General features: G+C 53.2%; 9 protein-coding genes across 9 annotated transcripts; 7 read left to right on the top strand and 2 right to left on the bottom strand.

The window, feature by feature from the left end:
• Positions 1 to 338: 338 nt before the first annotated feature.
• W97_06388 (uncharacterized protein) lies at positions 339 to 3,153 on the bottom strand (the record flags this gene model as incomplete). The annotated part of the gene is made up of 3 exons (XM_007784262.1): positions 339 to 1,841; positions 2,038 to 2,871; positions 2,926 to 3,153. 3 exons carry the CDS (start codon positions 3,151 to 3,153, stop codon positions 339 to 341), a joined length of 2,565 nt encoding a protein of 854 aa, XP_007782452.1.
• A 283-nt stretch (positions 3,154 to 3,436) lies between these two features.
• On the top strand, positions 3,437 to 3,755 carry W97_06387 (uncharacterized protein; the record flags this gene model as incomplete). Its single annotated transcript, XM_007784261.1, has 4 exons — positions 3,437 to 3,467; positions 3,528 to 3,550; positions 3,602 to 3,635; positions 3,694 to 3,755. The coding sequence occupies 4 exons, from the start codon at positions 3,437 to 3,439 to the stop codon at positions 3,753 to 3,755; spliced, it is 150 nt and encodes a 49-aa protein (XP_007782451.1).
• Positions 3,756 to 3,785: 30 nt separating this feature from the next.
• Positions 3,786 to 4,055, top strand: W97_06386 (uncharacterized protein; the record flags this gene model as incomplete). Its single annotated transcript, XM_007784260.1, has 3 exons — positions 3,786 to 3,809; positions 3,870 to 3,939; positions 3,991 to 4,055. Coding segments are annotated over 3 exons (159 nt in total), but the record flags the coding sequence as incomplete, so codon positions are not given.
• Positions 4,056 to 4,729: 674 nt separating this feature from the next.
• W97_06385 (uncharacterized protein) lies at positions 4,730 to 5,250 on the top strand (the record flags this gene model as incomplete). The annotated part of the gene is made up of 4 exons (XM_007784259.1): positions 4,730 to 4,760; positions 4,817 to 4,904; positions 4,966 to 4,990; positions 5,050 to 5,250. The coding sequence occupies 4 exons, from the start codon at positions 4,730 to 4,732 to the stop codon at positions 5,248 to 5,250; spliced, it is 345 nt and encodes a 114-aa protein (XP_007782449.1).
• A 1,122-nt stretch (positions 5,251 to 6,372) lies between these two features.
• W97_06384 (uncharacterized protein) lies at positions 6,373 to 7,776 on the top strand (the record flags this gene model as incomplete). The annotated part of the gene is made up of 3 exons (XM_007784258.1): positions 6,373 to 6,459; positions 6,750 to 7,118; positions 7,174 to 7,776. The coding sequence occupies 3 exons, from the start codon at positions 6,373 to 6,375 to the stop codon at positions 7,774 to 7,776; spliced, it is 1,059 nt and encodes a 352-aa protein (XP_007782448.1).
• Positions 7,777 to 8,263: 487 nt separating this feature from the next.
• W97_06383 (urease) lies at positions 8,264 to 11,056 on the top strand (the record flags this gene model as incomplete). Its single annotated transcript, XM_007784257.1, has 6 exons — positions 8,264 to 8,284; positions 8,346 to 8,432; positions 8,480 to 8,506; positions 8,556 to 8,933; positions 8,992 to 10,911; positions 10,976 to 11,056. 6 exons carry the CDS (start codon positions 8,264 to 8,266, stop codon positions 11,054 to 11,056), a joined length of 2,514 nt encoding a protein of 837 aa, XP_007782447.1.
• A 99-nt stretch (positions 11,057 to 11,155) lies between these two features.
• W97_06382 (uncharacterized protein) lies at positions 11,156 to 12,699 on the bottom strand (the record flags this gene model as incomplete). Its single annotated transcript, XM_007784256.1, has 4 exons — positions 11,156 to 11,242; positions 11,290 to 11,480; positions 11,538 to 12,422; positions 12,477 to 12,699. The coding sequence occupies 4 exons, from the start codon at positions 12,697 to 12,699 to the stop codon at positions 11,156 to 11,158; spliced, it is 1,386 nt and encodes a 461-aa protein (XP_007782446.1).
• A 999-nt stretch (positions 12,700 to 13,698) lies between these two features.
• Positions 13,699 to 15,299, top strand: W97_06381 (uncharacterized protein; the record flags this gene model as incomplete). Its single annotated transcript, XM_007784255.1, has 5 exons — positions 13,699 to 13,737; positions 13,807 to 14,038; positions 14,090 to 14,604; positions 14,643 to 15,036; positions 15,085 to 15,299. The coding sequence occupies 5 exons, from the start codon at positions 13,699 to 13,701 to the stop codon at positions 15,297 to 15,299; spliced, it is 1,395 nt and encodes a 464-aa protein (XP_007782445.1).
• Positions 15,300 to 19,639: 4,340 nt separating this feature from the next.
• Positions 19,640 to 23,938, top strand: W97_06380 (uncharacterized protein; the record flags this gene model as incomplete). The annotated part of the gene is made up of 1 exon (XM_007784254.1): positions 19,640 to 23,938. One exon carries the CDS (start codon positions 19,640 to 19,642, stop codon positions 23,936 to 23,938), a length of 4,299 nt encoding a protein of 1,432 aa, XP_007782444.1.
• Positions 23,939 to 24,553: the final 615 nt, after the last annotated feature.

Below are 24,553 nucleotides of genomic sequence, written 5' to 3'. Positions count from 1 at the left end.
GACTTGCGGCCTCGGCAAACCTCAGCTACAAGGAGTCGCGTTTTCTGTCAGACTCGACCAGAGACTTTGAACGATAAGCTTGTAACCTTCATAGGTGGCAAAGTGCGCCACGCCGAGGGTGGACTAGAGTATGATGAGAACTGTGACAAGTTGGCTCATACGCCTTGAGCAGGCAGTCCGTTGGAAGGTAAGCAGCAGAATGAGCGTGCTCGCTACTGAGTGATCGAAGGGCGACATATGATCTAAGGGTCAGCAAAACTCTGCACGGTGTGGTGTCAGAAGCAAGGGAGGGTCGCGTTGTCAGCGCGAGCCAGTCTGGAATCCAATACTTTGGAACATCAAGGTTGATCCAGCTCCTCGGCGGCTGAGGCGTTGAATTTCTTACGACCCGCACCGGTAAGCTTCTGCAGGGCCATCTTGTTGACTTGTGAGCCGGCTTTCTGCTGCATTTTCTCAAGCTCTGCTTCCGCGTCTTCCGGATCAGCAGCAGCATATTCGAGGACGAGCTTGCGGCCGAGCAAATGGGTGTTGCTCAGTGCGTCCATGGCATTCTCGGCTTCCCGAGGCGTAGCAAAGTCGGCGAAGGCAAATCCTCTGGCGGAGCTGTCAAATTTCTTCGGCACTCGAACGGATCGAAGTTGACCGTAAGGACTGAATAACGCCCTAACGTCTTTCTTCGTAGTCTCGAAAGGCAGATTCTTGATGATAATCTTGGTGGTTCTCGCAGCTGCCCTCTTAGCTCTGTCCTCTTTACGACGTTCTTCTGCAGCATCTAGGCCTTTGTGTGAAGCCTTGATCAGTAGCTTGTGGCCCTCTAAACTGTAACCATCCATCGCTGCGAGCGCTGCTTGGGCTTGGGCTTTCGTGCGGAACTCGAGGAATCCAAAACCCATGCTGAGCGTCTGCCCGGGCTTCTTCGGGTCTTGCTTGGTTTTGACCCTCGCAGACAAGAACCCGTCCAGCGGTTTGAAAGCGTTGGTCAGGCGCTCGGTTGTGGTGGAGAAGTTGAGGTTTCTGACGAAAAGCGTTGTAGTGTCAACGATCCCGTCAGTAGTATCACCCTGCAGGAGTTCGCTAGTGGAGAGCTTGGGCGCGGAAGTGACGATGGCAGAGGCAGTCGTTGATTTTGCGGTGGAAGCGGTGTTGCCCGTAAAGAGATCTTTTGGTGCCCTTTCCAGAAAGAGAATGGAGTCTTTCATCTTGCGGTAAGCACACGCGCTGAACGCCGAACGTGCTTGATTTGCCTGAGCAAACTCCACTATTGCGATAGTGCCGGAAGGTGGCATTAGTAATCTCCGGACCTGACCGTGCTCCTCGAGCATTTTCCTCAACTCCTCAGCCTCAGTACCGTAGGGGAAATTCTTTATAAGAATGGCAGTGTCGCCTCTCTCTCGCTTCTTGAAGGAATCCAAGTCCACTCCATTCTGCGCGAAGTACGATTTTGTTTCCTGAATAATGTGCGTTTCTGCATGTGCTTGCTTGACCGCCGCATTGGATGAAGTTGGATCCAGCAGCTCAGACTTGCTCACCCCAAGGCGGTCGGATATTGATGACATGACGGCGTCGGTACTCATGTACAGTGCGTTCCAATTAAAGGTGGATGATGCGGCCCCGCTCTTTCGCTGTATCTGCTTCTGTTTCTTGAGCGGCAGCTTCGAGATTGCATATTCGTCAAGTTTCGTTTCTCGCTTGGCTGCCGCATATAGAATATGGAGAAGACGTCCCTGGAAGATCTTGCCGTCCATTTGCTTGAGTGCCTCAATAGCATCCTCGGGTTTGTGGAACTGTACGTAGGCAAATCCTTTTGCAGTGCCGGAGGCTGGATTGAGAGGGACATGCACCTTGAAGCGGTCAGTAATGTGGATCTGATACGCGCATACACAGAATGTGTTATAACAGAAGTGCCTGTTCAGAAGAAGAGAAGCATCTACTAAAATACTCTCCCTGGTAACATCACATGCGATGCATAAGCTGTCCCTATCAGGATGTTCATCACGACGACTAAAAGAGGAATTAATGGAAATTGACATGTCTTACCTCTTCCAAATCTCCAAAAGGCATGAAATGTACGCGCAAGTCGGCCTCGGTAACGCTGTACGGCAGGTTTCGAAGGAACAACCGGCCGGTCGAACGAACTGCTGCAGGACCATCATCCTGATGTTTCCTGTCCATCCCGCTATGATCCGCCACGTCATCGCTATTCTCTTCGCGGACTTCCGATGGCATTGCCGGAGGCGACTCTTCCATAGCCAAATTGGCACTGACAGGTTCCTGATTTATGGGTTTTGATGAGCCCTCGCCGTCTTCTGCTTCAGCTTCCGCCAGACCAAGCAGCCTGCTCGTTCTGGACCGCAGCCAATCTGCATCGGACACTGCATCATGCGTCATAGTGGCTCCACGGCTTTCTTCGCCAGCAACAGCTGGCGGCACTCCATGTGTCGCTTGGTCCTCCATAGGGGCCGCTTCATCAGCCATAGGACCCTCGCTAATTTTCCGAATATCTCGGGCAGGGGAAGGCTCTGCAGGCGCATCCACTCGCTTCGACCTCTTAGAGACGACCTGGTACTCTGTATCGCTCTCAACTTCATCGACTACGACGGCCTGCGGGGTCTCCACATCGAGCGACGTCTCTGCAGCAGGCCTCATGCCGTCTTCATTTGCCCATGTCTTAGACTTGGATGGCGGCTGCATGACCTCCAGATATTCCTGGAGCTTCGCATCCGCCGACCCGTCCTTCGACTCGCTCCTCTTGCGCTTCAACGGGTTGGCGCTGGCCTGTACAGACTGCGTATTGGCATTGCTGCGAGCCTCCTCCGCAGCTTGGCCGCGCGTAGTATGGTTTTGGGGTCTTGCAAGATGTTCATCGGCAACCTGACAGTACCCAATCAGCTCTGTGTGCAAATCCTCATGCACCAATTTTCCTACCGAACGAGCCAACTCCACGCCGATCTTGGCCATGCGTATGAACGACTTGTTGAAGTATTTGACCGCTTTCGCCGCCTCTTCTGGGGTTCTATACCCGACGTATCCAATCCTGCGGTGGGGCATAAGCTTCGCGTCGGTGATTGCATATTGCTTCGAGAAGTGCTTCTTGAACTCATCCTCTGACAGGGTTGGAGGCAGGCCCTTGATGAAAATGCGTGAGGACGCCATCTTAGGGAGGTGATGTAGAGGGGTGTGGTTGATGTTACATGTGCATAAAGTGGCATCGACATGCAAGGCGACTTTCGAAAATTTGGCCTCGGAAGGTTTTCGCGATGTCCGGAACTTTCCGGAGGGGACAGCGCGAACCGAAGCAACGCTCGATGCAGAACCTCGACCCTGTCAAGGGAGCTCAACCCACGCTGAACTAAAATCCTCACTTGTTCGGTTAGAACCTGTATTGGAGGGTACATTGGAAAGATCGAACTCAATTAAATAATATACAAAAATCATCATGGGAAGCGAAAAGTCAGAAAAGCTCGAAGGTGCGCGAAGCCGCAGGCTCTTCCGCAGGCTCAATATGCTAATGATCCATACCGTTACAGCCCAGGTAAAGTCTGTGGACATGGTAAGATAGTAAACGACCATTTCGAAAGAAGTCCGCTGACAGCTTTGGAAGAGCGAGGAAATGCAGCAAGAGGCAATAGAAGTCGGTATGGACAAACCGTCCAGGCGGATCCGCTCACCATCAGACTGCTAAAACCGCCACAGCTACCGAGGCGATGAGCAAGTTCAACATCGAGAAGGCATCACTCCCATACTCTACATACTAAACATATCATCTAATCAGCCGAATGTAGGATATTGCGCAGTACATCAAGAAAGAGGTCAGCCCTCGGCTGAGGCTCCCGCACCGTCCACAACAGCATCATGTTAACCAGATGCAGTTCGATATCAGGAAAGGTGCCACATGGCATTGCATAGTCGGCAGAAATTTTGGAAGCTTTGTCACACACGGTACGTTGTCAGTCAAGCCTTTCCTACTTTTGATGGCTGACGAGATTCCAGAAACTAAGCACTTCATCTACTTTTACCTTGGGCACTGTGCGATCCTGCTTTTCAAGACGCAATAGCGAGTAGCATCTTTAAAAGTCTGTTAAGAGTCCCGCGGCTTCTCTGGTTTGTTCCAATCCGAAATTGGCTGTAGATATTTTCTTAAAGCGTCAAGCAACGTCTCCGGGTTGCATTGCGGCGGAGCGAGGGGGGATACGAGAATACTTCTGTCAACCTTGTGCTATACAATACCATGTGAGCTCTATGAATGTGTGCCACCAATCGCTCCTTCACCCTTGAACAGAACGGGTCGGGACTGGCCTTGACCTTGATGATCCTTTATTTATTCGAACCCAGTTTTGCTGTCTGATACACCATACTGATAGATGCTGCGCACCGACTATGCGCGCGATATATCTATCCGACTCGAAGCTTACCTTAATATTCTGCGTTCATCAGCCCTGATCGGCGCGCTCTTGAGAGCCTCAATATCTGATGCAGTCGATCGTGGGCCGTGCGTTAGTGGCGTTCGTGGCTGAGCCGCAGCTTCCTCGTTGTTCGTCGTCGTCACGGCCAAGGTGGCCAAGAGCATCTCTACAAATACCATCGCCGTCTTGCGCCGTAACACCTCCAACTATCAGACTTTGATCAGCTCGAACAACACCATTACCCCATTGCTGTCTGCCTCGTGTAAACTTCTTTCGGCAATCCTACCACTCAACACACTACCAGCTCCAGAGCATCCATCAGCGCCATGTTCTTCTTCTTTACCTGCGGCACACACAGTACGTGCGCAATATGCCTCATGAGGTGCGCGTGGTGTCTAACAGTACTGCCTTAGCCTTCACCTCGCGCCTGAAAGGCTACGAGAATGTTACAGTCCAATGCCAGAACTGCGGTAACTTCTCAGGTCACGTCTACAAGCGCTGGTAAGATCGTGCCCAAACAGCTCCCACTTACGTACTCACGCTCATGCTAACGCGCCATCAGGGAGTGGTTCACCTTCTGTTTCATTGTAAGTTCTTCAGCGCCTGTAACGAACGCACTATACGGACGACTAACCCAACCGCGCAGCCTATCGTACCCTTCTCGCTCAAGCCTTGGCAGGAGATCGGGTGCAACGTCTGCAACTTCTACCAAGACATCAAGTACCGGCCGGATGTCCAGGCTCAACAGGGCGGAGGGCCTCAGCAGATTCCCATGCAGGGCTACGGCGGCGGACCGCCGCCTCAGGGACCCGGCGGACCACAACAAACACATCCACAATACAAGTAGTAGCAATGACGCGCTGCGGCGGTTATGAGAAGCGTTCGTGGAGCTAGCTGTTTCTGATGTTCTAGTCTGGATACTTGTTAGGCGTTTGGAGTTTTTGAGGGCATGAGATACCACTTACCTTAGCTGGTGTAGACGCTACCTAACTACGAAGCAAATGTACACGCCTGGCGGCTCTTACTATGCGAAGCTCCATTCTCCTTCACATTTTCGATCACTATTACCGTGCTCCTCACTCAACTCAATTGCTCACTCGCAGAAAAACGATCAATGAACCGAGAAGCTTAGGGAAAGAGATGCCCCCCGAGTCATTCCTACCTTCCGTCTCGGTGTTCTGTTTACAGGCTGGCGGCCGCAAGCTCGCATGTTTCTAGCGTCATGTTCATCGAAGAATATTAGTGATCATGACGTTCATTTATCAATACACGAGGGAGAGATGTATCATCACAAACTGAACGATGCAATGTTCACATTGATATCTAGGCAAATCTTAACTATCCTCGGACTTCAATATCCCCTTAAAGTATGGTTGCTCAACAAGACCTGTGAGAGATAAGGGATGTGCTGCTTACAGCATGCAAGGTGCTTAAACAAGCGCGTAACAACTAGACAAAGTACCAGCCACAAATTACGGGTCAAGCAGGACTTTGCAGCTCTGCCATGCGTCCTGAGTGCATGGGATGTGACAAGTCATAAAGCTGTATCTGTACGGACAGAATAACAACAACCCTTGATCAGCTGAAACGAAACACCTCGTTGATTCGCTTGACAGGTCAGAGTAAGAAAGAGCAACTGCGCGGTAACGTCGCCTTGGTATGATGGGTAATGCTGAAAATTTCAGGTGTGGGCGATGATGAAAAGTTGAGGTGTGGGCGCGCTGTTGTGAACACTGCATTTGGGGGTGAAAAGCCGAGCTGTGCGGCTGCGTGCACCAAACCTGGGGTGACATCGGGCCTCTCGTTTGGCGCCAGTGCCCAAATGGCGGGGGCTCTCCTCGCGCACTCAGCCCCCGAATAAACCAGCCATCGCCCGCTTTTCTACACCCGACCGCCCCGAGTGACCCCAAACTTCTCAACCCTCCGGCACCACTCATCGCAAACACCTTTTCCATAATTGCGCGTCGATATGGGCCGTCCTAAGAAAGAAGTGAAGGAGAATGGCACTCCGGAGGGCTACGTGAGCAAAGCCAACTTCATGCGCACGAGAGACTCGGTGAGTTTTTCTTTCTGTTATTCCTCGTCGCGCGATGGTGATGCGACGCGACTGGAGATGCGCCTGAGGCTTCGACCAGCCAACGGCGTATCGGTCCTCTGTACTGTCGACCACCGGAACACCCGGTTCGGATGTTAGTCCACGGCACAATCTCATTCTCTTACTATCACTGCTTGAGAGGCTGCCCGCACATCGCCTATCGCGTCGCATGACGCGTTTTCCTTCGCGCTTTGCGGTCCCCGAAAGACCCTCATGAACTGTTGTCGCGTCTAACTTCCATACTCGCCTAGATTGTCACTGGCCTCACGGAGCTAGAGAACCTAGTCACCAACCTTCGCAGTGCTTTCGTTCAGCACACCAGTGAGGTGCTCAGCGGCCAAAGCGCTGGACCGGACACGCTCGCGATCTCCAATCCCCTAGGCAATGCTGGGCGTGGCATCACACCGGCCCCGGTAGAGGCAGACGTCAAGCAAAAGAAGAAGAGGGTGCAGAAGGAAAAGGATCCCAATGCGCCGAAGCGCCCTCTCACTGCCTACCTCCTATACGCTCAAAGTGCACGTTCTACTATCAAGGACGAGCTTGGTGAAGGTGTAAAGCCTGGTGAGGTCGCCGAGGAGATCACAAAACGATGGCATGAGATGCCGGATGGGGAGAAGTCGGTACGCGCTCGCCCGTACTAAGGCCTGGGCAAAGTTTCGAATTGACATGTTCCAGATGTGGAAAGAAGCCTACCACACAAACCGGGAGAAGTACACAGAGTACCTGGCAGAGTACCTGGCGAAGACCGGCAAGGCGGCCCCCATTGAGGCTTCCCCCCACGATGACGAAATTCCTGATGCGGATGCCACTGCCGCAGCTCTGGCAGATGATACGGAAGAATCCTCCGAGGATGAAGACGAGGAGGACGAGGAGGAAGAGGTAGCGAAGAGCCCGACGCCGGCTCCAAAGCTGCCGACCCCACCGATCTCCCAACCTACCAAGACAACCAAGGGTCGCAAGGCGAAGGCCGGGAAGGAGAACGGTGTCACAGCGGAACTGCCATCCTCTGTCCCGCAGGCCTCACAAGCTCCACAGGCTTCAACCAAGAAGAGTACGCGTATCCCAGTGCCAGCCGCTTCGCCAGAGCCTGCCGTGTCGGTTAAGGCGAAAAGTCCAGAGAAAAGGAAGAAGGAGGCGAAGGAGTCAAGCCCGGAAGAACCGAGGAAGAAGAAGTCTCGCAAGTCGAAGGGCGAAGGGGAGTCGCAAGAGGCGGAACCCGCGCCGCCGCCAACTTCGGAGAAAAAGTCGAGAAAGAAGCGCAAGAGTGATGCTGCATAGTCTTGCTCATGATGTGGTCTCTTTACAGTGATTTGTGCAGGTCCCTGCAGCTCATGCAGTCAACATGAAGGGACACTGTGTTTGTTCGTCTGGTAGGAAGTTCTTATCGTTGGTGCGGCTGGTGGCTTTCAATGGTCTTCCCAACTTCTCACTTTCCCGGCCTCTCCTGTATGCAGGCTCATCGGTTGTTCATTCTGTTCATCGACGATTTTGTAGTATCATACCCAGATATAAATACAAAAGCGGTGCTACTTTCTTCAAACACTCGTCCCGCCCCCTGTAGATGTGCCGTGCGCGGATCGCGCCGAGAGCCTTATCGGTCTCTGCGTCAGTCTGGCCACTGCGGGCGGGCTAGTGAACAACAACAAGTCACCCCATGTAGAGCGGGGCTGGAAGACAAACTAAAGAGTCGTGATTTGAGCTGTCCGCCTTCTGAGAGCAATTGTTCGCTTTTGACGCTTGGCTCAACCTTTTTTGCACAGTCAGAATGCAGTTGGTACCGAAGGAAGTACGCTTGTCCGACCTAGATGGACCACAGAGTACCCCGCTGACCCTGGAACTACAATTAGACCGACAAGCTTGTCATCTCCCAGCTCGGCCTGCTTGCGCAACGCAGGCTTGCTCGAGGGGTAACGCTCAATCATGCTGAAGCTACTGTATGTGTGTTCCTGTCAGTGCGTTTATTCTGGCTAACGAGAATCAGGCATTGATCGCGAACAACCTGCACGAAGTGCGGCTCACTTTTCCAAATCCTCCCCTTAGGCTAAGCCAACCTCCAGCTCACCCGCGATGGAAATCACTCAGTCGCAGACCTCATGTCCATGGGCAAGGAGATGCTCGGCCGCCGCCATGTCCTCCCGGCTGTCGTCTCCTCCCTCGCCTCATTACAGGTCGAGGCCACGTTTCCCGCCGGTACCTCCCTAATAACAGTCCACAACCCCATCAGTACAGACGATGGCGATCTTGAGAAAGCTTTGTACGGAAGCTTCTTACCAGTACCCTCACAAGACAAGTTTCCTCTGCCGGACTCGTCAGTGTATGATGCAAAGATGCAAGCGGGTGCGGTTGTGGCGGTAAAGAATGGGAAAATCACACTGAATGAGGGCAGGAAGAGGATACAGCTGAAGGTGGTTAGCAAGGGCGATAGGCCGATTCAGGTAAGCATATATCTGAGGGTAAAGAAAGAAGTAGACTGCGGCTTATGGCGGAACATAGGTTGGCTCGCACTACCACTTCATCGAGACCAATTCCCAGCTAGAGTTCGATCGCGTCAAATCCCATGGATACCGTCTCGATATCCCGGCAGGCACTTCCATCCGTTTCGAAGCGGGCGACACGAAGACTGTGACGCTTGTCCAGATTGGGGGAAATCAGATCATCAGGGGAGGCAACGGCATTGCCAACGGGTTTATAGGGGACTCGTCTGTTGCGGACAAGATCCTTGAGCAGGTTCAGAAGGGAGGTTTCCTCCACACACCAGAGCCTCAAGGGGACTCTGCACATATCGATATTGCGACCATGGAAAGGGAGCACTATAATAGTATGTTCGGCCCAACTACAGGTGACCTTATGCGTCTCGGCGCTACGGATCTGTGGATCAAAATCGAGAAAGATTACACGCACTATGGCGATGAATGCTCGTTTGGCGGCGGTAAGACGATCCGCGAGGGCATGGGCCAAGCAAGCGGACGGCCAGATAAAGAGTCACTGGACACGGTCATTACCAATGCAGTGATAGTCGACTGGAGCGGCATTTTCAAAGCGGACATTGGCATCAGAGATGGCATCATCGTCGGCATCGGGAAGGCTGGCAACCCGGACATCATGGATGGCGTGGATCCGGAGCTGGTCGTTGGTGCCAACACCGACGTAATTGCTGGCGAACAATCCATTGTCACCGCTGGTGGCATTGACACGCATATTCACTTCATATGCCCACAACAAGCCTTCGAGGCCCTGACCTCTGGTATCACCACATTCGTTGGAGGTGGTGTCGGCCCAAGCACCGGGACGAACGCAACGACCTGCACGCCGGGAGCTTCGCACATCCGGCAGATGCTCCAGGCTTTCGACGAGCTGCCTGTCAATGTCGGCGTGACGGGTAAAGGAAACGACAACGAACCCAAGCCCTTGCAGGAGCAGTGCGAGGCAGGCGCCTGCGGTCTCAAACTGCACGAGGATTGGGGCTGTACACCGGCAGCTATCGACACCTGCATCAAGGTCTGCGACGAGTACGATGTTCAGACACTCATTCACACCGACACGCTGAACGAATCCGGCTTCGTTGAGCAGACTGTAAAGGCAATCAATGGTCGCACGATCCACACATACCACACCGAAGGTGCTGGTGGTGGGCATGCACCCGACATCATCTCCGTGGTCGAGCACCCCTACGTCCTCCCCAGCAGCACAAACCCAACCCGGCCCTACACTAGGAACACCCTCGACGAGCATCTCGACATGGTCATGGTATGCCACCACCTGTCACGCAACGTGCCGGAAGACGTCGCCTTCGCTGAATCCCGGATCCGCGCCGAGACCATCGCCGCAGAAGACGTGCTGCACGACCTCGGCGCCATCAGCATGATGTCCTCGGACTCGCAAGCCATGGGCCGCTGCGGCGAAGTCATCCTGCGCACCTGGCACACGGCGCACAAGAATAAAGGCCAGCGCGGCGTGCTCAACGAAGACGAGGGCACCGACGCTGATAACTTCCGCGTCAAACGCTATGTCAGCAAGTACACTATCAATCCGGCCCTGGCGCAGGGGATGGGCCATCTCATCGGTAGCGTCGAGGTCGGCAAGCTGGCGGATTTGGTCCTGTGGAATGCGGCGAGCTTTGGCGTCAAGCCGCAGATGGTGATTAAGAGCGGCATGATCGCCTGCGCGATTGTGGGTGATCCGAATGCCTCGATTCCAACGGTCGAGCCGATGATCATGAGGCCTATGTTCGCGCCCTTGGTGCCCTCTTCGAGTGTTGCGTTTGTGAGCAAGGCGAGTATCGATAACGGTGTTGTGAAGGGCTATGGCCTGCGGAAGAGAGTTGAGGCGGTCAAGAATTGTCGGAACGTGTCGAAGCATGATATGAAATATAACTCTACGATGCCGAAGATGAAAGTTGACCCGGAGAGCTACGTGAGTACTATCCTTGATTTGTGAAGGTCTAGCGCCACGCTTGGCTGACGATCATTGCTTGCAGAAAGTCGAAGCGGATGGTATGCACTGTACAGCGGGACCGGCGGAGACGCTGCCGTTGACGCAGCAGTTCTTCGTCTATTAAAGCTGGTGGAGCCAATGGAGCCGACAAGCAAAGCAGAGGCGAGGGAAAGAGATACGCTCGCTTTGTTTGAGTACGGTGCAGTGCATTCTCAAATGTCGTTCATTTTGGCGGCTTCCAGAAATGAATTGAAAAGAGTGTCAATGCTCCGCTCGCAAACGTCATGCCGGATGCATATGCAACAAGGTACTGAATTGATTAGCAGCTATCGTACGACCGAGTATAAGGCTACCAACCTTGTACTTGCCGATTGCGTACGACTCAGTGACAACCTCGCCGCCTAGCCGGAGGAGATGCACTCCCACAGGGCCGACAGAGAGTATAGCAAACCCACGGAGGAAACTGAACAAGCTGTGTACTACAGTGAACAATGCACCGTCGCTCCCGGCAATCTCGGCGAAGAACGGCATCATGCAATTCGTGTAGCCTGTAACCAGTAAGCATGGCTTAACTCCTGTGTTGAGATAGTCTGAGCATTGCTCACCTCCATTGGCGAGACCGAATACAAGTGCATATGCGAACAGGCCAAATCGGGTCTTGACGAAGCCCCACACTAGACAGTGAACGAGAGACGTTGACAGAGCACACAGAGCCATCAGAGCTTGGTAAGATCCGCTGTTCCCTAACCAGCCGAACAGATACATGCCTGGCATATCACCTAGGGCTCGTAAAGACAGTGCGATTGCTTGATCAGATGTGCTGAGCTTAAGATCCGAAGCGAAAGCGGCAATAAACATCGTAGGCACGTTGGTTACAAAGTAAAACAAGGAAGATACAAAGAGATTGTACCAGATCTTGCGAGCTCGCAACGCGGTCCGTTTTGAGACCCTCGGAGCCATGGGTTGGCTGCTGATTGTCGCTGTACGGTATCTGCCTCGGAACAGCACGATAGTTGGTGCCAGCAGGGCCAACATGGGCGCGATCAATACCCGTAGTGTCTTCTCGTATCCATGTTTATCCAATAGCCACTGGCAGACGATCGGAAAAGCAAGACTTCCTACACGCCAGCCCAGCCAGATGACTGCCATCGCTTTGCTCTTCTTTTGCTCGAACCATTCCGAGAAGATTGACACATGAACGAAGTTCAGCATGATACCGCCGACACCGAAGAGGACGCCTTGCGATAGAACGATCTGCCATACTGTATCTGCAATACTGGCGAAGAACATGGCTGCGGTAATGGCAAGAATGCCAAAGACTACAATAGTCCTCCGGTATCTTGGCGAACGCGGCAGAACTTGAAACAGGATGCCCTCTAGGATGTCCTGGAGTCCTGGAGCTAGGAGGCCAAGCAGAAGTGAATCACGGTGTTTAGCGTTCTTTCCTGCTGCAAGGTACGTCTGAAAGATTGGGAAGGCTTGGGGGAATCCTGATGCATAGTGTAAGCCTCGATCTTAGCTACTTCACAGTTACGATCACGGACCCCATACGACGATAAACATGGTAAACGCGCTTGCAACATAACTCCAGGCGCCGAAGCCTTCATCAGCTGGCTGAAGAACGTAGGCTTTGGTAGGTTCGCCTTTGTCATCCACTTCAGAGCTTGACCCTGTTGGCTCTGAGTATATGGTGGGCGGATGGAGAGTAGGTTGCGCTGTAGTCGCATATGCGCCTTTGGGTTGTCGCTGCGCTGGAAGGCCTTCCATTGAAAGACGAAGAATGCCAGATCGGGAAAACTTGCGGCTTCCAAAGCCAGTATTGCCTGCGAAACGCTGCGTCTATCCGAGAATGATGGCAAAGCACTTTTGTAAGGGGAGATCTGAACGACCAGCCCACGGAGTCTTCTACGGGCAGCTGAACGACAAGACGATATTGAACTACCTTGAATTGGCCTGGGTATTAGGCTCGATATGAAGTATTGGGGCCAGGACGCGCGAGTCCAGCGGCTATGCCGACGCCCATGCATGTGGGAAATAGCGCACTTGGGCCGCCTTGTATTCCAACCATTCATGTCTGACCATAAACGCCATGTCGCATGACACATATGCGCAGCAGGCCGCAACGTGCTGCCGGTACACGTTAGAAGACGGTGGTGTGTTAAGGGGATGAAGACCGGAGACACTCAAGCCTGAGGCCGCGAACCCCACACTTTGGCGGTAAGTCCGCCAATCAGCAGGCAGCCACAAGCGCCCATGAACTTTCGTCAGGCCTCGAGAGGCCGAGTTGCTCGACTATTCGTAAACCGTCTGAGCCAGCACAATGTCTTCATCCGTCCTTCAAAGCTTTCTTATGCGATTACAAGCATGTCGTCTGAAAGAGAAGGATGTTCCATCTGCCAGGACGAGGTGCCACCAATCTTCCGTCTGGACCCGGTGAACTCCATAGATCTCTATGAAACGTCTATTCATCAGCTTCAAGAGCATTTCAGCAAGGGCCGTCTGACATCAAGAGAATATACGAGCATCTGTCTCGAACGGATCCGAGCGGTAGGCCTTCTCCCATCGCCTACCTGTATCAAGCAATTTGCCGACTCAGCATCTATCCTTTCTCTAAAGTTGCAGGCAAGACCTGTTTGTACACTTAAACCCCTCTGCTGAACACAGTTATTGTCTCTGACGGATACCGAGTGGGATAGGTCGACCCGTATCTGGAATCTGTGATTGAAGTTAACCCCGATGCTTTGGATATTGCAGCGCAACTAGATCATGAAAGACAGCAAGGCAAAGTACGAGGCCCGTTGCACGGTGTGCCGGTTCTGGTCAAGGATGTACGACATGACCTGCTCTTGCTTTGGTCAAACTAATGTGATGCAGAACATGGCCACTAAAGACAAGATGCAAACCACCGCTGGCTCGTGGGCCCTCCTTGGCAGTATAGTGCCCCGAGATGCGCATGTAGTCTCCAAGCTGCGAGAAGCGGGCACAGTTATTCTAGGCCATGCCAACATGTCTGAGTGGGCATCGGTGCGGTCAAAGGCCTACTCAACTGGGTATTCGCCCCGGCGTGGTCAGGTCCGAAACCCATATGATCTCTCTAGCAGTCCTTGTGAGTGTCTAGCAATCCATGCCCGGACCAAGCTGAATATGACTGGAGCAGTCGGTTCCAGCGGAGGCTCTGCAGTCTCCGTGTCCGCCAATATCGTGCCCCTGTCTTTTGGTACAGAGACCGATACATCCATTATTGGCCCTTCCTTGATCAACGGTGTGGTTGGCATTAAGCCCACTGTTGGCCTCACATCAAGAAACGGAGTTATCCCGATTACTGAGTCTATGGACACGGTAGGCTCAATGGGTCGGACCGTCTACGACGCGGTACTAGGACTTGACGCGATCGTTGGTCCGGACAAGAGAGATCAATCCACCCTCAACCCGAGTAGGCATCAAGAGGATGATTACAATGCCTTCATGAGTGATAGGCATGCACTTCAGGGGGCTAAGTTCGGTATGCCTATGAAGCGGTGCTGGGATTTTGTTCCGGAGGACCAGAGAGAAGTAGCCAACAAAATCCTTGACGCGATTACTGCAGCCGGAGGTGAGCTTATCGAGACTGATTTCCCCTGCACGACGGAACGAATCCCCGAGACTGGAACATGGGACTGGTTGGTCCACCCAGTAATATTGTGGAAGTCTCCGTTGACAGTCGTAGGGAGTTTGGTGAACCGTCGAAATCCGAGTTTACAGTCGTCAAAGTCGAAGCATATAACACGATCAACGCGTACTTATCAGAGCTCTCCAACACGTCCATCAAGAACCTAGAGGATGTGATTGCATTCAACGAGGAAAACGCTGGCACGGAAGGCGCATCGCCTGGAGATCATCCTGCTTTCCCTAATGGACAAGACAATTTTCACGAGATAATCAAGCAGTGCGGCGTCCGCGATGATACCTACCGCAGCGCTCTAGCATACATACAAGAAGAATCACGCCGGTTTGGCATCGATGGAGCTTTGAAGCATGTCAGAAAGAATGGCGAGTCGGTAGAGCTGGATGCTCTGATCTTATGCGATCGAAAAGGTATTGGTCAGCAAATGGCGGCACAGGCTGGTGAGTTTAATTTCAGTCAGTTCGATGCTCTCGGCTGAGTTTCTTTAGGTTATCCTATAATTTGCGTGCCGATTGGCCTTGACGCTGCAGGATTTCCTGTCGGTCTCACACTACACCAGACGGCTTGGAAGGAAGGCGCACTTATCAGATGGGCAAGCGCTATCGAGGATCTAAGGAATCATGTTTTCGGTCCCCGGCCGACTCCGACGTACCGTGAGTATTTATCGAAGAACATCCCGATTGCTCGGAAGTACACCACATGAATGGCGGTGCGCTGGCGATTGGGCAGCGTTGTTGGAAATGCACGTACGGTTCTGGCCTCGGATATCGACCGGAGACCACGAAGCTACAAGGTATTGGAAAGCAGAGTACTCAAGCCGCGCGGTTGCCTGGTGATTGCGCATATGGTTGGGTGAGATCCTATGTATCCTGCGATTCACGCGACCGGCTGTCTACGTTTACTCTGGTGTGATTGATTTCTTATGACAGCAAGCTTAGAAGGCTATCGACACCTGAGTGCAGAGGCCTCGTGGTGTTTTGGGCTGCTACTGTACCTATTCGTAGCTACACGAACACAGAACTGTTTGTTCAAGGGGTTACCGTAACATCTGCTTGCGGGACTAACTGGTTGGTTGTATCACACCTTGAAAAGGGATAGTACAACTGCTCATTTTCGAGACGCTGGATTGGCCTTGCGTTGGTGAGGCCGCCCGCTTGAGCCATCATGGTTTCAAGACAAGCGCCAGGGAACGCCGCCTCACTTCCATGCGTCGCACCACGACCATGGGACCGCTTGAAACAGGCCGGTTTCATAGCGTTGCTCACGGTTATGCTAATTTTACATATTACGCGCGAGGCAACGTGGGTATCTAGGCACCTTATGTAGAAGCCTTGTTGTAACATACGTTTCTCTCATCTTTACTGCTTGAAAATATGGTAAACCCAAGGGATATACTTATCAACATGACGGAGCTCGCGAAGCACCAGCGATACCACCCAAACAAGCGTAATCCGCCGCCTTTCCGCCTAACAGACGCTCCTCAGCCTAAGTCTGTACTGTCAGGCCTCGACACAAGCTCGGACGACAGCCACCGGTGCGACGTTTATATCTACGACGATGCCTCACCGGAGCTTGGTGCATGTCAGAATCCCACACCTTGCTGGCGGACAACTTTCCACCGCGATGGTCATGGTCTCGGTGCTGCTGGGACGCATTCTCATGTTGATCTGAGGCAGCGGCTGGCTGTGGGTATTTCGCATTCAGAGCGACCTGTTACATCAACTGACGCTGGTAGGATCGCAACCGGCTCAGAACGCGCTGGATGTGAGTCGAAATAGACACTCACCTTAGGCTCCAACTCACACGACTAGTAATATTGTTGGGTGGGACGAAGCGGCGATCAATGTACGCGCGGTTTCCGTATGATTTATTTGCTCTTCACTAACATGCCTAGGAAATCACAAACCTGTATATAGGGAACCACAGATGTCTAGACTCACAACAGTCGTCTGGGCAGATTCTCGGCGGTCCTACCAGCGCTCCTGGCGGTCATGAAGGTACGTGCCTCTGCCTTATCTCTTTACTGCTAGGTCTTTCGGCGTGAACTGATAGGCAAAGTCATCTGGATTCAGACAAGAGCGTGGTTTATCGGAAGACGCGCCCCGCTTTGGGCGTCTTTGATCCCAGTGCAGTTCCGAATGGTGGTCTGCTTGCCCACATCAGAGAGCGCTGGTATGCTTTTGACTTTCTCCATCTCATCGCCCGTGCGTTGCTGATGTTCTCAAGGGACCGTCATCACGCACTTCACTGGCCCTTGTCAGTTGGCGGAGGAGATGAGCTCCTTTTGTACAGAGCGTATCATTGACGAGCATCCATACGGTCGAGAGTATCTAGCCTGTGTCTGGATCCTTGCATTCTCCATTCTGTGGGTTGTTGCAGAGCAGTTGGACTTCGCATTCAACGTATTCGATCCCATACAATCTCATCATAGAGCAAGTATCCTGTTCGCGGTATTGCCACGGTTTGAACTGACAGCTGCCAGCTCCCGAGACTTCCGCAACTGGATGATCTTCCGGTGATTATGGAAAAACTTAACAACCTTGCGCTCATCGAAAGGTACTTATCCGGTTTGGAAGAATTTACGGCGTTCTTCCAGTCTGTGCAGCAAATAATCGGATTAGCGCAACACACGGATTTGCTGGCCCCCGAAAGATACTTCAACATTCCAGAAACCCGAAACCGTGCCCAGTTGCAGGCTGTACGAACCAAGAACAAGATTGCACAGCAGCAGAAGCTCTGCAGGATATATATCAACCAGTTCGAAAGCCTGATTCAAATGGTAAGTGAGCTCTTTTCATATTTACCGCTCATGAGACTCCCAATCGTAGTCGGCAAACCTTGAGCCGTCGCCGATACCTTGAGACGGTTAACTAAGTGATCTCTTAGGCCATCTCGTACGGCACATCTCAGATCACCGACAGGCTGGACAAAGGCCGTATAGCCACTGAGCGGTTCACCAAAGTCGGAATTGCCATAGCAGGAATCGCAGCCATAGTCACACCGTTGAGTCTCCTGACCAGCTTCTTTGGCATGAGTGTCACCGAATTCTCGTCAGATGCTACAGCCACTCTCTTTGACTTTTGGCAAATCGGCGTGCCAGTTCTGCTTGCAACCGCACTGGGATTCTCATTCCTTACAGTGTGGCTGTTGACGGACACGGAAAAAGGGAGTAGCAACGGAAGATGACCCGTCACGGGCGAGTCACAGTGACTCATTGCTGTTGTGAACGGTCCGGTGAACACTGGTGAGTCGGACGAAAGGTTCTGCAAGTGATTTCTTGGAAAGCACCCGCGAAAGTCTCCCACAAGCAGAGGGTTATCATCGGTGGGCGAGCACGAAAGACCACACCGGCCGCAAGCATCGCCCGATAACCCAAGAGCAGAGTCAGACAAAATGTCTATCGTCTACTGCACCGCCTACACAAGCCGCTTTAGCCGGTCATTACGAGTGACCGTCAGGCAGGCCTGGAAGGTAGCCTGAGAGCGGGCTGTACCGGCTGTGACACTGTCCGGCGTTCCGTTGCCTAATAAGGCGCGAAGTGATGATGACATATTTGGGGCAAATCATGTCTACTTACCCACGAAATGTAAGTGAGATATCATCACTTGCTCGACAGGACATAACCCAGACACTAAATGAAATTCAGCAGAATACTCTACCCTAAACACTGTCGTAACGCTTCTGCTGGACGGAAGCCATGTGAGCGGTATTTTGATTCGTGGATTGGGAATACCCAGGACTTCGACCGGGTTTTCGGGGTATTTTAGACAGTGCTTTGTAACCGCAAATCTCATTCTGCATACATTAACGGTGGTATGAGCTGAAAAAGATACTTTGATAGAAGACTGTAGACGGGAGAGCTCCACGCGTCGCAGCTGCAGCAAGGTCTTTGCCCGCAGTGATTCGTCCGCCACGAAAGTCGTCGCAGTTTGCCCAATAGTGCGAGCAAGATCCGATGACCCGCATTAGCTGCCGAATCTCGCATCTCTGCACAGTGAGTGGTGGTGTTCTACCGTGACAAATGGACGGCGTGGAGGAGCGGACAGGGCTGTTTCGACGGCCTGCCGCATCTGATTGGCGGGGCGCTGGTGACATCCATGGCTTTTGGTGTTCCACCCAGGGCTTTGGCCTCCGAATTTCTGACCACACACCTCACGCATCGTGCTTCTCCCAGAAAGCCGTGTAGCTCCGCGTGCTGAGCATAAGTCTGGAGGGGGTTGTAGCAGCTGGGTACGTCGGGGATGACCGCCCCGAGGCAAAATGGAGCCTCTTTCATACTTCTTTGCTGCTGTCGCCGCATGCCATGTGCGGGTTGCAGGGCTACCTTCTTACCGTGGAAGCTGCCAGATTCGTGACTGCCCTTTCCGTGTTCTTTCTTCCCCTAATTCACGCTCTGAGGAGCCGCCTTGACGGCAGTTGATTTCAATCTGAGTACCCCATATTCGCGACTTCGAGCCTAGGTATACCGACCCTCCGCCTTCTCTCGACACAGTTAATCTTCCCCATCCGAAAGCTGGACGACAGTCCCTCATACTAGACCTCAAACCTCGACCAAACACGCCCTCTCTTCTCCTCGCCCGCGTCCAGAGTTGTCCGCTCTTTTGGAACGTCCTCCGTACACTCGCTTCCTTCGTTACCCATTCTCGACCCGCAGAACACAGTTTGCCGCGAGCGAGGATTCTTGTGCGGCTTCTTTTAAGTTCGGGGAAGAGCTTGCAACCCGAGAGGAAGACCATCAACGTCGGTACTGCACAGTATATCTGGCGCGTCTACAGACGCGGGCGGCTGATAGAGGGCTGAGCCAGCAGTGATTCCGGCCACTGCCTGCGGTCTTGGCCTTGGAGCACCGGTCCCCGACCGCGAACTCGACGTATCGCAGGATGAAGGCGAATCCGTCATGTACATGCGGCTGAAGAGGTGGACATCGAGCGTGGAGACTTTCTATCATCCCATGTAATACACCGTGGCAGGCGAAAGGAGCATCACCCGAACCCGTAAAGTTGTCGACAAAGTCATCCGAAAGGTGCCAGCCTGAAGTGAACTATGGCGATGAACGCACAGCATCCGCTTCCAGCAGCACTTCAGGGCGCTGCGGTCCTGCAGACGCCTGTGCATTCACCACAACCCTCGCTTAGCTCAATTTCGTCTCGCACACCAGTGCGGAAACTGACGCTCCATGAATATCGGAGGCAGCAGGCCGCACCGAGTCCACCAGCCTCGAGCGAAGGGAAGCGCCTCAAACGGAAGCCGGCCACCAGCGATCTGAGTACGACTGGGCGGTTATCTCCCGTCTCATCTCCGCCAAGAAGCAATACGTCACTGTCATTCTCTCCAACTTTCCGCCTGCAGCGGCCTGAAGACGACTCCGAGGCTTCATTGGAGCACGGCTTGCTCTCGCCGTCCTTCATTTCTCTACCTGCCACATCGCAAAGTCCCTCGTTCCATCCTGCAGAGTCTCCGTCGACAGACGAAGCTGAAAACTTCTACCGTTCCACCACCAGTCGTTTCCGAGACTTCAGCAAGTCCTTCAAGCCAATCAAACACCTGCCTCGTCCCAGCCAGATCAGCACCCGTCCTGCAAATCCCTCACCCCTTCGCTCCGAGTCATCAAGCAGCTATTTAAGACCAAGTATTGGTGGTCTCACTAGCTCGTCAACATTCTCACTCTCAAGGTTTCCGCAACCTCCGCAGGCGGCATATGCGGAGCCTTCCTCCGAACGCGCACAGGATCAATTGCCTCACCGCGCGGCATCTACCAGCGCAGTCGAGTCAGTCCATCCGGGACCGACAGTCAAACCTACCATTGTGCATACTAGAGGCGCGTCGTTTGATGTTGTCAACCCGCATGCGTCCCTTATTGTGTCTGACTTTGAGACTCCCGCAGATCGTGATGTGGATTTGATCGACTACTTCACTAACAACTCGTCCGAGAACTTGTTGTTGCAAGAGAACATGGTAGCGCCATCAGAAGGCGGTGATAGGGAGTGGGTTGGCTCGCAAGGGAAACAAGGACCGGCGCGCGCCATCTACGATGATTATTCGGAAGCATACGACTCGATCGCACGCAACAGGCGCAGAAGCTCAAGGAGGCCCGCGCCTCTCGTAAACCTTCCTCTGCCTCCAGCCCCCGCAACTCTAAACCCGAGGACACCGCCACATGCTAGGCTGGAATCGGGGGAGCTCCTAGCTTCTCCGTCGCTCCGCTCAACCCCGAGTGTAGTTAGCGCAGCCACGTCGCCCAGCTTCATGCAGAGGATATCGAGGGTCCTCCAGCGCAAGAAAGAGAACTCGAAGTCGTCCGGCTTAGCAAGTCCCGAAGAGGGACGAGAGATGACTTTCCTGCCGGCACAGCCTACATCTATCTATCAACCTCGTCTGTTGAGCAGCGTGAACTACTCAACGCCAGTCCTCGGTGCTGATACTGAGCCAGAAATCGAAGTGAGTCGTGATGCTGCACGAGTCTCGATGTCTGACGGCAATCTCGCTCAGGGTTGCTACGATGCCGAATCTTTTTATGCCTCTACCGCCGGCCACAGGGATTCGGAGTCAATGTACCCATCAAGCCTCTTTCACCGCCGAAGTATCCCGTGCGGAGCGAGGCCTAGCGAAACGGACTACGCGGATGGGATTGACATAAGTTCATACTTGTACGAGTTTGGAACTTCTACGCGCAGCAGTCAGAGGCTGTCTCGCCCCCTTCCGGACCAGTTCTTCCGTCATCCCAACATGGACATCAGTGGCGGTCAAGAAAACAGCACCATTGGGAGCATCCTCAATCAGTACGGGGACCAGAATCTGTCACAAGCCTCGTTGATGGATCTTATGAATGCTGTTGATGACGATCCTCCCGGACTGGACCATACGCCGGGAAATAGCGATCACCAACTCATCACCCGGTCGTCTGGTCTTAGTCAGCTCGACTTCGGATTCAATCGCGGGAGCAACCACAGCAGCACGATATCCAGTCCACGGACTCCAGATCAGACAACTTTCCTTCCGAATAGGCTGAGGCCTTCCCGAAACCATCCCGGGACACCGCCAACCGTCCCGCTACCTCTTGGTCCTCCAATCAACTTTGAGGCTCCTCGTCCGTTCTTCGTGATGCCAAACTTGTCTGTTGTTTCTGAACGGTTCTCTTCCTACGGAGACACCCGGAATCTACTGTACCCGCCGTCGCAGCAGTTTTCCTTGGATGATCTGCAGCCGTCTGGCGTGGCCAATCGTTCGAGCAATGCTCGGTCGGCTGTAGCATCTTCTACAGCGCTGCCTTCGCCAAGAATTCAAGAGCCTATCCAAGCACAAGAAACCGGAACAAAGTTTGTAAATCCGGAAAAGACCCGCAAACCTCGACCAACAAGCACTCATAGCGACACCGCGCTTGCTGTTCATTACACCCGCGTACCGGCGCTGAAGAGAAGTCAAACTGAGATCAGACGGCGAAGCCAGCGTGCAATTGACCGCATCGTCGGCGCGGAGCTTGAGCTTGTGGGTCAAAACAATACGAAGAATCGACTTAGTGGGAGCTTCATATTGGTCAGCAATACCAGTACTCCTCGAGATGAAGGTAAACTGCCTATACCACTTGACATCACGCCTCGCTACAATGCCGTCGAAATCGAAAGCGGTTCACCTGGCGAGACGAATGAGGCCGAACTGGACTTTCCCGCGGCTTCGATAGACAGGCCATCTTCGGGTATCCCGAAGATGTGGAGGAAGTTGTCTCCAGTCCGAGCATCATGGAGCAAGGACCAGTCGCCTGGCAAGGATTCGTACGCTGATGTTGATGATGAAGGCGATGAGCACGATTGGGAGACTGTCATGGATCCGAGTCGCCCTGACTTGAAACGCGAGGACACCGACTTCACTACTGGCGAGCCGTTCAGTCTTGAGGGCCTCGACCGCTCCAGGGACTTTCCGAGTCAACTTGGCGACCAGGAATCCGAGAATGGCCGTACAAACCCTCCAGATGCTGGTTCGGGCCAACAAACTTTGCAGCCTTCGTACGACTTCAGAGGCGGAGTCGGCTTCCCCCATTATCATGCATTGACTGCCGCGCCGAGCACCAGAAACCCTTGGCGGCAACCTTCGCCCCTACCTGCCGAGCATATCAATCCTTTCAGCTCTTCCCCACCGCAGATGAGCTTGAGCCCAGAGACAGGCCGTGCTGCATTTCATTCTAGAGGCGATGGCATCTTCACCCCTACAGGCCAACGCACGGCATTCGATACTGACATGGGATTGCTGGAATCCCTCAGGCTCACGCCACAGCAAGAGCAAGCCTTTCTGAGCTCAGGTCCATGCGACTCTATCCTAATAGACAACAACCATTACCTGCAATCGCCGTTGGAGAGCAAAGCCAGCGCAGCAAGCCATTCTCCTGATCATTCCGAGGATTCGTCCAACCCGGCCTTTCCAGCAGTGACGGCTTCGAGTGACTTCGCACTGAAGCGCGACAACTCCTTCGAAAAGCTGGCCTTCCTTGGTCCGAGAGGGAACCTGACCGGTACACCTGAGGGAACTGGTATGCGTGATGCGGGCAGTAGTCTGGCCGATACGAGCAGTCCTTTAATGCCATGGGCCAGTACGCCATTGCGGCCACCTTTCACGAGCTCTCCGCTCACGCAATCTCAACTGCAGTCATCGCCTCCGTCTCAGTTCTCTCCGGCTCAAGGACCAGATCGTGCCACTTCCGGACACTCGTCTAATCCTTCAGAAACGTCCGTGTATTCAGAAGATGAGGCTCACAGGCTGAGCAAGCAGCGACTGTTCCAGCACAGACTCCAACCAAGCCGTGATAGACGCACGTCGCTTCTGTCGCCAAAGCTTACAGGAGGGAAGCGCACATCGGTTAGAGGACAAACAGGACTCCGTGAGATGCGCCTCGCCTCTTCCCATCTATCGGAGAAGGGCAGCATGGTTCCCAGCGACCATACCCGTCTCTCTCACTTCGTACCTGCATCAGAATGCGGCACCGACGCGCCACTCCACCCTGTCTACACAAACCGGCCTCGCGAATTCATTCTGCCTCGGAGCCAAGTCAGCCCGCATATCCTACCATACCCTCGCCCTGCATCTTCTGTTTACACCGTCCACCGCAGGAGGAAACAGCGCCTTTCTTGGCTCATCTTTGTGATGCTGATGTTCTTCCCGCCGTTTCTTGTCCTGTATGGATTCGGCAAGTTCGACTGGCTTATCATGAGCTTTTCCAAGGGCGAGATCCAGCACTGCGGGCGCTATCAGAAGAAGGTTGCGCTCTGGACAGGCGTTGTGGCGAGCTTGATACTGCCGGCTGTGGCGATTGCGCTGTTGCTGATGTACCACTTCGGTCTATTCAGAGCTTGAGAGACACTATGCTCTTGCGTCTGCTCAACACAAAGTTCACTTGGTTACACGCTTGAGGATGTTGATTATCAGTCCTCCGTTTCCACGTCTTGTTTTTCCGTCCGTCTGGACTTGACACCCCTTTTGTTCACGATAGTACGCTTTAATTAACGGTCATGAATCTGTTTGTTTTCTGCGCGTATTAAAAGTGGAGATCCTTCAAGGTCTCTGACAGCTCTCTGGTGTGGGTCTCTGAGTAGAAATAACACTCAGGCGGCGTAACAATGGAGGATCGATCTGTAAGAGTTGGCGTCTAGGGCAGCTCTTGCGGCATCGAAGTGAAACCAAGGATGGGATGGGATGCGATGGAAGGTTTGGGCTTGAATAGCGGCGTCCCAAATGTGTATGCTGTACAGATAAACAGTACTGCAGCAATGCCACGACCAAGTCGTGCGCTCAATTAAAGCTTCTGCTGCCTCACTTGTTTCGCGACACTGATGCAATAAACAGAAAAGACATGGTAAATGGTCATTCCCCATTAAGCGATCTAAGCCACTCCACAATAGGTACTCCGTGATGCTAGTCGCAATTATCACGACACGATCCGTAAGATCACAAAGGACGCGTCAAAAGAGT

The sequence above is a fragment of the Coniosporium apollinis genome (assembly GCF_000281105.1).
Source record: "Coniosporium apollinis CBS 100218 chromosome Unknown supercont1.32, whole genome shotgun sequence".
Lineage (NCBI taxonomy): Eukaryota > Fungi > Ascomycota > Dothideomycetes > Coniosporium > Coniosporium apollinis.
This window is presented reverse-complemented; position numbering and strand designations above follow the sequence as displayed.